This window comes from Cottoperca gobio, chromosome 11 (assembly GCF_900634415.1).
Source record: "Cottoperca gobio chromosome 11, fCotGob3.1, whole genome shotgun sequence".
Classification (NCBI taxonomy): Eukaryota; Metazoa; Chordata; class Actinopteri; order Perciformes; family Bovichtidae; genus Cottoperca; species Cottoperca gobio.
This window is the reverse complement of record NC_041365.1, coordinates 16,665,588-16,677,740: the sequence shown is the minus strand read 5'-3', so window position 1 is coordinate 16,677,740 and position 12,153 is coordinate 16,665,588. Positions and strand designations below refer to the sequence as shown.

Below are 12,153 nucleotides of genomic sequence, written 5' to 3'. Positions count from 1 at the left end.
GGGCCCCTTCAAACTCTCCGACGGTCACTTTCTCAGTGTCTTAGGTTTCCAACTGCCATCCGCTTTTACATGCAGCCTTTTGTCTGTCCAGTAAATCGATATTTCTGTAATCGCTAAGCCATGCAGCGTGTGAGAAAGATCCATGTTCCTGCCCGAGCGTGACTTCCTGACAGCTCCTGGTTTTTAATTAAAGGCCAATACCAGGTCTGTGTGTGTGTGGGGTGGGGGGGGAGTAACGTGAGGACGACAGCAGAGGAGGAAAATATTACCAATTAACTTAATTATTACAGAGTTTGACTCGCTGGAATGTGCTGTGTGGAGAAGCAATTACGTGATCCGTTATAGGCTATTAAGCTCAATTTGTGTTATGATAGAAGAAGAGCTATCGAGATACAGGAGGCGCCCAAAGCTGAGCGAGTGTCTGGACACTTAAAGATGTTAATCACACAGAGCACATTTTACTTAAGTAATCTTATTGAATCAGTCCTTATCTCCATTACTCCATTAATCCTCAACTCAGTGTCCCAGTCAGCGGGTTGCATGAAGAAATATTGTCCTGCAGGAGAATACTTCCAGACACGAGCCCTTTTTAATATCCTGGTTTAACTTTTCCCACCGATTTTTGTTCCCTTTGGCGCCACCAGGTGGCATCCTCATGTACGGAGCGCTGGTGCTGTTTGAGTCTGAGTTTGTGCACGTGGTGGCCATCTCCTTCACGGCGCTCATCCTGACCGAGCTGCTGATGGTGGCGCTGACCATCCGCACCTGGCACTGGCTCATGGTGGTGGCCGAGTTCTTCAGCCTGGGCTGCTACCTGGCCTCGCTCGCATTCCTCAACGAGTACTTTGGTAGGTATCCATGTGTTCCCTGTTTTTATATTTGATCTTGTATCTTTGAAAACTTTAGGAAGGAAAAGAAAAGCTTAGAAATACATTTAAGACATTTGTTTGGAATAGTTCCATGTGCCCAGGTTTGGACCTGAACGTGAGAATAAATATGTCGTTAACTCCCGTATTGTTATTGATTCATCTGCTTAATTCTTTCTAAATTAATCAATTTTGTATCATTTGTTCTCTATAAAATGTCACTGAAGAGAGAAAAATGCTCATTTTAATTTCCCAGAACCCAAAATAAAGTATTGAAATTGCTTGTTTTGTCAGTTTACCATGACATCAGCAAATCCTCACATGTGAGACGTGATAATCATCATGTTAATGATGATTAAACGGTTATTAAGATGCATTGTTTCAGATCTACTTTCATGTAGCACATGGATCTACTTTCTCTACAGTAGAAGAATAACTTTACTCTTGTTGTAAGTCCAGTATTGAGTGGACTGAGCTCTTTAGGGGCTCAGTCTTCTTCTCTGCACCTGCTTTGTGTTGATTCTGATGTAATAATAATAATAATACATTTTATTTATAAGTGCACTTTTCACTTGCGTAAAAACAAAACTCAAAGTGCTAATGTAACACTACTTGACACCCAAGTGCAGCAGTTGAGCTGCTTTTATTTCCTCCGCCTCGCTCTCTCTCTTCGTGCCTCTGTTTCTCTCTGCACTGCTGACCTTTGTACCACACTCACTGTTTCTGCTGCATTTCTTTTGCTTCTGTATGTTGGCAACAGGCATAGGCAGGGTGTCCTTTGGAGCGTTCCTTGGTAGGTGTGCAGCCTGTAAATGAATCTCCTCATTCCCTCATGCATCTGATGTGTTACCGTGTCCTCGTCTTTGTCATCTGAGCTTGTGTCATCATGTTGTGATTGGATTCAACACGTGAAGCATCTGATGTTGACTCTCTTAAGCTGTTTCTGTTCATGTTGCTTCCCCGTCTTGTGAGCACATCTTGACTCTTGAATTTCTCCATTGAATGCTCATTCTCCAGTGCAGTCCGACCACAGTACTAAGACTAAGTGTGTGTTTTTAAGCCGTTTCTCTTCTGTTGGCTCCCCCCCAGACTTGTCGTTCATCACCACTTGGCCTTTCCTGTGGAAGGTGTCCGCCATCACGTTGGTCAGCTGTCTTCCTCTCTACATTATCAAATACCTGAAACGCAAGTTTTCCCCACCGAGCTACTCCAAACTATCCTCATGAGCCAAACTGGTGTTTGTTTTGGGAGTGTTCGTGCTTCTCTGAACCTTTTTTTATAGCACTTTTTTGTTTTACTCGCTGATCCTCAGTGATGGAAAGGTGAGGAACCACTGGAACCACTGGAACCACTGGAACATGGAGAGACATGAGTTGTTCTTTGGATCTTGTCACTGAGACTTGGGATTACTTGAAAATACTTGGCACATAAAGAAAGAAGGGCAACATGGTGTAAGTGACTGCACTTAGAACTTGACCCCATTTTGCCAGAAAGGGTCACTCTGCCTTCTTTTGTTTTAAAGCATTTCAAACAAATCAGCTTCAAATGTCATTTTATACACTTCTGATACATTTCTTTTCATGGTTAAATTTTTATATGTGGACTTCTGAATTTTTTTAGGTGTTGTTTTATATTCTAGATATTAATTACAGTTACTGGCATTTTTGAACAGTGGAGTTGCTGTATAAGGGATATAAAAAAACCATCATTTATTTTAATGTTTTCTTATGTTATTGTAAATAAAGCCTTTTACATGCAGCTCTGATCCACACTGCTGTCAATGTAAAACCTCACTGCGTTTAACTCTTTAAATAAGAACATTTATGATGACATTCACAAATGTTGGGACTTCAAACTGGATTTCTGTGCGTTTGCTGCTTTACGTCCTTTACATTTTTAAAGACGGTGAATGACATCACCAATCATAATCTCCGTAGTATGAAACCAGCACTCCTTTAAACGTTGTATTTCAGCATATTTGGCCTTGATCCTACTGCATAATTTAACATTTACGATGTCTGTCGGTGGCCCCCAGCGCTCCTGCTGGGACATGGCAGCTCGCTTTGTGCCTCATTATGATGTTAATGTGCTGAAGCAGCATCTGGATGTTTAAACAATCAGTCAGAGGTTTTTGTTAGCGTTTGTTTTAGTTACCTCCGCAGCCAGATCTGAACTTCCAGGAGCTTGAGATTCTCTGAAAGCATTTTTCTGAAGGTGAAACTACTTTAGAACGAAGGACCCTTGACACAGACAGCTGTATATTTTTAGACCTTTATTGACAATATGACTCCCCCGGGCTTCCATGTGACTGGCCTGTAGCACACGTTGACATTCAGGGGAATGAGTTTTATCATTCACTCCGTGTACTGCAAGTGTTGAGTACGCTTTGAGCTCAGTGGGAAAAACAGGTGGAAGAACTGATATTTGTTATTAATGTACATTTCAGTAAGCAGGATGTAGTATAGCTATGTTTATTAGTCAGGTTGTCATTTGTCTCTGAATGATGATTGAGTTTCAGGTTGATCATTCCTAAACGTGGCGGTATTATTTAGTTTAAATCGAGGCAACCGTACTATAAAACGTAGCTACACTATAATAAAGACAAATAGCGGATGTAGTTATTTGGGAAAGAGTTGGGAGTAACTGCGACACTTTAATGCAATTTGCATTTAGGTTTTTAAATTTCTAATTTACATTCTAATGAAGAGAAATTCCAAATGTTGTTTTCTGTCGAGATCTTTGTGTTTGTGATGTTGTATAAACGTTTCTTTCTTGTCAACTTGCTTTCCATGTCCTACACTGCGATTTCTAACTATGTCTTTTTATTTATGATATTGTTATTGATTAATGAATAATAAAAGCAGACAACAGATGCCAAGAAGTTGCTCTTTTCTACACGTCTACAGAGACAGAAACTCAAGTCGGTTGTATTCATTATACAGTTCATCGTGTGGCCACTAGATGGCGGTAGAGACTAAACCCTGTGGCTCACAGTAAAGCAGCGTTACAGTAAAACACAGAATTAGACCTTCAGAGATATTAATCCTAGTTTAGTTTATTAAAAAGATGCTGAAAGATTGCAAATACCATATATTGTCAGTGGTGGACAGTAACTAAGTACATTTACTCAAGTACTGTACTTAAGTAGAATGTTGAGGTACTGTAGTGTTTACGTTTAATGTCACTTTATACTTCTCCACTTAAGTTCAGAGGGAAATACTGCATTGTTCTGACAGACGTAATTAGTTAATTTCCCAAAAAAGATTTACAAACAAACATGAGTTTATAACATACAAGTTATTGTAAAAGATTTAACCCGTAGTTCCAATATTGTGACTTGTGCCCTTTGACACATTTTAAAGAGACATGTCTCCTCTAAACTTCAGAGGATTTCTTTTAAATATTTGTTTTGAGACCTAAAAAGGGAAAATTATCCAATTATTTTTTTCACACAAAAAAACAGATTAGAGAAAAAGCTGACAAGTAATATTATGTATATCAGAATTATCTTTTCTTTTCATTCCCATCAATCACCTGACGACCCCTCAGATACATCTTGTGACCCTTTTGGAGGGGCCTGAGCCCTAGGTTGGGAACATATGGACTAAATGACTGAACTATAAATAAAGCGGATGCATCTACCTCCACCTCGACCACTGAAATGCTGTTGATTTAGTATTAGTCTACATAATGTAATATATGATAAGGAGGCGGGACATTGTACTGCAGAAGCACTGTTTAAAGTTTTGATAGCTTTGAGTATATTTTTTCTGATCAATCTTCTGTGCTTTTCCGTAAGCAAAGGATCGGATAAGGAGTTAAGAATTCTTAACTGGGTAACTAAGCTTTTTTTTTTCGTGGAAAAAAACACATGAGATGCAAATGATTGTTCAATGCAGAGTAATTTTATGTTTTAAAGGTCCCATAATGAAATTATAAAGCAGGTCCAGGTGCTATATAAAGACTAAAAGTATCAAAACGCTAGAGAGACGGTGAAATTCACACAGCCCGTATTCAGAAACTGTGTTTTAAACGAGCCGCCAGGACTTCTGTAAGGTTGTTATGTCACAGCTGTAGTCACCGGTACAAGTGGCTCTAAGCTCCGTGTAGGTGACGCACACAGAGTCCCCGGCTGCAGTGACGCTGCCACAGCGCAGGTGCAGGAGACCGGAAACGCTGACCAATCAGAGCAGACTAGGCTTTGTACGGGAAGGCGGGCCTAAAGAGACAGACAGGGGGATACAGGTATATTCATACAGGTGTCAGAAAAATAATGTGTTTTTTAAAGTATGTAAACATGTTCTAATAGAAACCCAAAATACAAGTATGAGCATGGTATGTCTCCTTTAGATCATGTCTGGAGGAGATATTAAACGTTTAAAAGTAAAAGAGAAGCAGTAGATGCATTTCTTTATTGTTTTAAATATGTAATTGAACTTTTTTGTGGAGGAAAAAATATCAGAAACATATTATAATCAAAACAAAGTGTGTTTCTTCTTTGAATTAAGAAGCCTGACTGTTAAAGAGAGTCATAGTTAGAAAACAGTTTTTAAACATGCCCAACCGTAGAGTAATTACAGATTGTGCTTTTAAATGCAAACACCGTAAAGGAAGATTTAAGTAAAAATATATTTTTTTTTACTATGTAATCTAAGGCAGTCATGGAGCAAACAAATGTGTTATCAATTTCTCCCCGCAGAGGAGGAAACACTTTGTGGAGGAGAGACCAGTGATGAATGTGATGGTCCGCTGGCTTTTAACATGTTCAGAAAGGTTCTCTTTCATCTCCTCCTTTTCACTTTGTAGCTGCGCATCCAAGACGGGCCATTGGGTTGTATTTAAGGGTTCCAACAGTGTGTGCGTCTACGGAAGATCTCCGTGGTGTGTTTCCAAAAGCAGCTGCACTTAATATGCTGCATGAGGAGCTTCGATGGACCGGATAATGTCCATGTGACTAATGACTTATTGTACTAACAGAGACCAGTTTGTCTTTGTTGGAACAATCGTCTCTTCATGTCGTTTTTAGTGTTTATAATTTATGGTTTCTTGATCAGTCGGTCTTCTCCGTGTATATTATGACATTTTAAGAAGGGGGGGAAAAAAAGACATAATTAGAAACAGAACTTTCAAAGAGGTTTAAAAAAAAAATAAAGCCAATGGGATAAAAAAAAAATACAAAATTCATTAAAAGCCTCTGAAATAACAAAGAATATGTATAATGTAATACAGACTTAACACATTTTAGCTGTTCATGAAGCTGATTTCACACGTTTTATATATACTTTATTGCAGGAGTGTATGAGTTAACGTACATTTAAATTTGCTTGCATATGATGTGTTTATACTTAAAATATTCCTACAGTGCTTATATGTTTTATAGTGAGAAATAATAATATCAATAATAATAATAATAAGGATTCCACAGTTTAGCGCGAACGGTAGTGATCAACTTTTCCTGATCATTTAATTAAACCTCCATGTTCTGCTGACCTTAAATTGACCAAAGGCTCATAGTGTTGAGTGTTACAAGATACAAAGTATCAGAGTTGTACATGCGAGTGTGAGGGAGGATTGCCAGTACAGGAGTGATGTGTTCACTCATCTGCACACCCATCATCCCTCACGTCGTCCATCTGAAGACCACAACATTTGTTCCCGAGCGAGACAGAAAAACTGAAGTATTCCAAGTCATCCGTAAATAACTCTAAACGGAGAAGAAGGAAGAGGCTGAGTGCTCAGTTAGCTTCACATGCCCAGGGAACCTTAAGGTGCTCAGAAAGATAAAAATAAATAAAAACTGGAAACAGAAAAGAAAATGTTCTTCAGATACAGACAAAACAACTGTCCCAATACTAATATCATAAATCTATACTCAGTATGATGTTGTTTATGAAAAGGGATAATTTATATACAGTACCCTGGGAAATGTCTGAGATACTCTGTTTATATGATTATTTTAAGATGATATTACGTCGACTCTCTTTCACCATAAAAAGGCTCATTTATGTTTGCATTCTCAAGCTTTAGGTTTATTTTTTAAAAGCATATCTACCTCTTTTTTCAGTCCCTGCATCACTTTGGCAGTCAAATTTGTTTACATACATTCAGTGCGTACTTTATGTAAAACTACAGAGAAGAAAGTACAAACCAAGACTGTAAAAGGAGCTGCTGCACGCTCTCAGTTAATACTGTTTACTGCACAGACAACAGTGGAGCTCTTACATTGTCAAAATGGAAGTTTATAATCTGGTGTTTCATCTCTTGTGCAACAAATTGTTGTCCATAACTTCGTTTGAAGCCCTCCAGCATCCTGCGATTTTGAAAAACACTCCTCTGTATAAACTAGATTTTATCCAACCTGTGAGTGGAATATAAAACACTTACGCAGCAGGAATTTCAGATTCATGGAACATTTGTAAAATTAGTATGTTTTTTTTCACATTTCTGCTGCTTTTTTGTAGCTGGAGGGAGACCTGCCATTATGCTATCTTGTTACTAAGCGGCTAAGTGGCTTCTGCAGCCATATTCCATCGGACTGAGGTTGTTATAAAGTTCCACAGCACCCTGTTTGAATTAAGAAACAACAAGCAGTAGAGATAAAGTTACTGCTAATGATATTCCATGACTGGTTTGATGGGGGAAGAAGAGTTCAAATGTCTCGAGGGAGAATATTCTTCATTTCAGGGGGACAGTTGGGAAAACATTCAATTATTTTATACATATACAAAATACATTACAGTTGCAACATCAGCCACTGCAGTTTCCAAATTGCAACCAGCGTCTGCGAGTCCTCCAGATGACTTTTAAAACGTTGTATTCTTTTTTTGATGACGAATTTGTGGAGTCTGTTGGTGACCGTAAGCTTGTTAAATGTGTGAGTGTGGAGCAAAGTGTTCAGTGAAACTACCCAGAAGAAATAAAGCTTTAATTTCTTACCCGTCAACTGACACTTCAACTCATTTTGGTTTTCAACTGACAGTTCAGACACTGTCGCTGCTTACATAGCAACTGACATTTCTACTTCTGTTTCTGGCTCTTGAACTGACATTTCAAGTGCATTCATTTCTTAAGCTATGTTTGAAATCGCATACTAAAATACTGCATACTAATTTAACGATTTGGTTAGCCTTCTCCAGCAGACTGTTCACAAGGAAGTAAACTCCACATGACTTTATCAACGCGACGTTACCATACGACCTACCGTTGAATACAAATTATTTCTCGCAAATGTCATTTAATGCTACCTCTTCCACTCAATTTAATATTTTCCGGTACTATTTTAAGACAAATTACAGTTACTAATGTAAATTATATATGTGAGCTCCTGCTTATCATTTGTAATTATTGTATCCAACAGTTCATTATTTAAACCGCCTGCCTTGCAGTCCGCCATTGGACAGTCTGAAGAGACGCAATGCATTTTGGGGCGTAACTTGGCTTTTCTTAACAGTTCAACTGCTTTCAATGCATACTCAATTGCAGTGCTTTAATCTCTTATTCTTGAAATTACACTTCCTTTGATTTCAACTGCTTAGAATTCAACAGTTCAGCTGCTTTCAACTCTTCAACTAATAGTTTGTCTGTTATCAGCTTTTACTCTTCGACTGCTTTCAGTGCTTTCATAGAAACAGCTCATTTTAACTGCAAACAGGCCTTAAACTTAATACTACATTTAAATGCTTTCAGTTCAGGTGATGTCAACTACTTCTGGCTCTTACACTTTAACAGACACTTTAAAGCATTTCAGTGCTTTAATTTTAACCACATCTCATATGCAAGCAATCAACATTTTAAGATATTCTTACTTATTTCAACTATCTCTGGCACTTCAACTGAAACTTCACTTGCATTCATTGTGTACTGTTTCAATTTATACTTTAATCCACTTGATATGCTTTCATCTCTTTTTTGTTTTTGTTTCTGAATGCCTTTCTGTCTCATGTAAAGAGCTTTGAATTGCTTTTTTAATAACATGTGCTAAACAAATACACTTGCTTTGCCTTCCTTTTTTAGTCCACTTCCATTGCTTTCAGTGCCAACTCATTAAGCGCCATTTCATATTAGAATTTGACTTCTTCCATCTCTTGCTCTTCAGCTGAGAGTTTGCATTTTTTCAGCTTTTACTCTTCAACTATTTCCAGTTCTTACATAAAAACTGGCTTAAACTTCCACATGCTTTAAATAATTACTCTGTAACTACACGTCGACTTCAACCGCTTCTCTCTCACTCTGACCCTTCATCCCTGCTGCTTTAAGTGCACTTACAAATATTTAACATTTTAGGATATTTTAAATTGTTAACAGAGTTTTCACCTTTATGAGTGCAGTAAGAGAACAAATTGTTGTTCGTACTAATCAACATCCCTCTGAAAAATGTGCTAATCATAGCGATGTTCCTGTCCCCGTCCTCCCACGGGAGGAGTGTTTGTGGACTGTGATTATCATCATTTACGTACTTTCTGACTTTGCTTTTGTCTTCACCAAAACATGTTCGGTTTGTGAACTTCTTTTTGTTTTTGCACTCTTTTGTGAATGTAAATGTGTTTAGTTAAGAATTGAGTGAAGAGTTATGTTCAAAAAGTTATGCACAGGTGTCTTTATACGTATTCTGCTTGTTACAATCAGTAAAAATGTTTGTAAGAATGTTTTTTATCCCGGGATCATGTCGGTACAAACTTCCTCATGTCAACAGACTGCTTCACAGGCCCAGCGCAGAGCGTACCACAGCAACAAACTGGCCTATGACAACCACATTTCCCTGCAGTTACACTAGCTCCATTCTTGATTTATGTAAACGACCTTGGGCACGTGGAGCCTGTGCAGCCAGGACCAACAACTAAGAGATAGTAAAGTGGCGTGTGCCTCCTCGGGGGGGGGCTGTTGCTCAGTGTTGTGCCTGAGTTAATGCTGGCTTTGGGACGTCAGGGAGAGAAGATGAACCTCCCGGCCCTTCTGTAAACGCTCCCTCGGCTATGAAAACTCCTCCCCCTGGCTGTAACCAGGCAACCAGCCCTCACAACAGGAAACAGAGCAGGGGATTCCGTCACAGCGGCCGAGAAAAAAGGAGAACATTGATGGGAGACAGGAAGTCTGACTGTAAGAAAGAGTAGGGATGGTGATGGGTGTGGTGCGGTGAGGGGGTCACCGCTCGTCTTACAGGCTGAATAAAATCTCCAACCTGTCCCAAGAGAAATATAAACAGGCATCTTTTAAGGCGCAAATAGAAAGTTATGGACTCCCTAATACCTCAAACTAACCGTAACATAAATACAAGGTTGCTTAATACCAGTGACTCAGTGATTACATCACCAGGTGTTGAGATTTCTGGCGTCTAAAAACCCTCCAAAAATGTTTCAGTGTCAAGCAGTGACCAAAGCAGCATTATTCATGTAGTGTTTTAGCATGGTGGTATGTACCACCACACAGTTTGGTTTGAGCTCTAACTAACTTTCTCTTCATCTCTCGTGTCTGGAAGCCGTGCCAAAGACCTTTTTGAAGGTTTTTAGATTCTTTTAGGTCGCCAAACGAGGTTGTAGATTACTTAATGTCCCCTGAAACTGTTTCTCTGGGCACAGTCTGAACTCGTGGTCTTAGGGACTATTTATAATCTTTTATTATTCTACATCAAGAAACACTTTATAAAATAGCAGTTATGAGTGCACATGTGGTGAGAGGGGTGTGTGAAGCAGGCTTGAAAACACAAAGAAGTACAGTAATATTATTTTCAGTTTCCTTCCAATTAATTTTTCCAAAACAAACAGGTGATTCAGCAGTGGGAAAGCCAGCATTTTGGGTTGTTTCTTACTTTATGAATAACTTACAACGCTGTCCAATGTTCCATCGTGTTTTTGTTCAGACACAAATAAAGCCAGGCACTGCATTTTGAGGTTTAGAACTGTGGAAAGAAAGGCGAGTTGAGGTCTTTTCCACCTCGTCGTGGCCAAACCACGTCATACCGGGCAGAGTGTTCGCAAAGTTTGGCCGTGGCCACATACGGGATGGCAGACTACAAAAATGTGTGGGTTTGTGACAGTGAGACCACCCCCAACCCCTGATGCTTTACCCCTCCCACACTCTAAAAATGATGATACACCAGGCATAAACTTTTAAAGCGTGTTTGGGCAATGCAGTAGGGATCACAGTGAGAGGTTCGCTCCAAAACGTCTTTAAATGTTCCCTACACACGAGATGATCTACAGCGGGATTACATTAGCAATGTGATTGTGTCTCTCATTAGCCAAAAGCATTGCACCATAAGGATGCGGTGTACAGTTATTTTGTGTCCTCACAAAGCTGCACTGTTAGCTCACAGTGAAGGTCACACTTTGGCACAGTGTGCAGGTTTCACTGTAAACACAATTTGAAGTTAGGGATTGAAACCTGCTCCAGTTATAATGCGACAGCCTTGTGATGGCAAAAACATATTTTCACATGTAAACAATCTTAAATCTTTTAGTTGCATAGATGCTCTTGGGCAATAATGACAAGGCAAACAAGTGTGCAACATGGTCTGTTCACTTGTTTCATGGTAACAAGATGTTCCTGAGAGAATAAAGTGACAATTCTGAGACGGTTCATTGCTGCCATCCAAGTTGCCCAATAACTGCCCCGTGTATCAGTGCCTTAAAGCCTCAATACTGTGTGAAAGAGAAACTTGACACCAGCTGATCTTGTTTTCACTGTGCTCAAATGGAGCTTCTCACTTTGATTCAGTGACGTAGACATGTACTGGAGGGTGTGTCAGTACACGGTGATGTCACAGGTGGGTGTGGTTACAGGTGCAGAGGAACCATGAAGGGCAATAAAACGCTGCTTTCCAGCCAACTTCAGGTATGAAGTTACTTTTGCTTTTTGTAACATGTATCAACTGATTAGATAGATATAATCTCTATATGTATATATTATACAGTATTTTCTTTAAATACCCTTGTACGTGTGGACTAGGCCTTTGTCTGTCTGACGTCCGTCAACTGACCTGAGACTTGATTTCAACTTGAACTTAAAAACAGCTCCAGTATTGAATACATTCAGTGTCTCTTGTGTCAGTAGTGAAAAGCATCTTGTTGGTATCAAAGGGAGTGATCTGTTCACTGTGCCGTGTCGACGTTATCAACGCATGACGTTAGAGATGTTTCTCATTATCTACTGTGCTCGTCTTTCAGTTGTGGCTCCGGATCCATCCGGTCTGTTAGTGGCTGTTACCAAGGTGTCCACTAACCAGCACCAGGCCTGGCTGGAAAAACTACGAGCCCCAGCACCGACCTGACGTAGAAGGGTCCACGAGTCA

The 12,153-nt window shown here is 39.5% G+C and overlaps 1 protein-coding gene across 5 annotated transcripts in view; it reads left to right on the top strand.

The window, feature by feature from the left end:
* Window positions 1-3,739, top strand: part of atp9b (ATPase phospholipid transporting 9B) — a 41,930-nt gene extending 38,191 nt beyond the window's left edge. For 3 of the 5 annotated variants that reach the window (XM_029442911.1, XM_029442913.1, XM_029442914.1), the window contains 2 exons: window positions 645-848; window positions 1,956-3,739. In XM_029442911.1, coding sequence (XP_029298771.1) covers window positions 645-848; window positions 1,956-2,092 — 341 coding nt within the window. In that variant the 3' untranslated portion in view covers window positions 2,093-3,739. Of the gene's footprint in view, window positions 1-644; window positions 849-1,626; window positions 1,660-1,955 lie in introns of all 5 variants that reach the window. The other 2 variants (XM_029442915.1, XM_029442912.1) reach the window with 2 other exon arrangements.
* The last annotated feature ends 8,414 nt before the right edge of the window (window positions 3,740-12,153 follow it).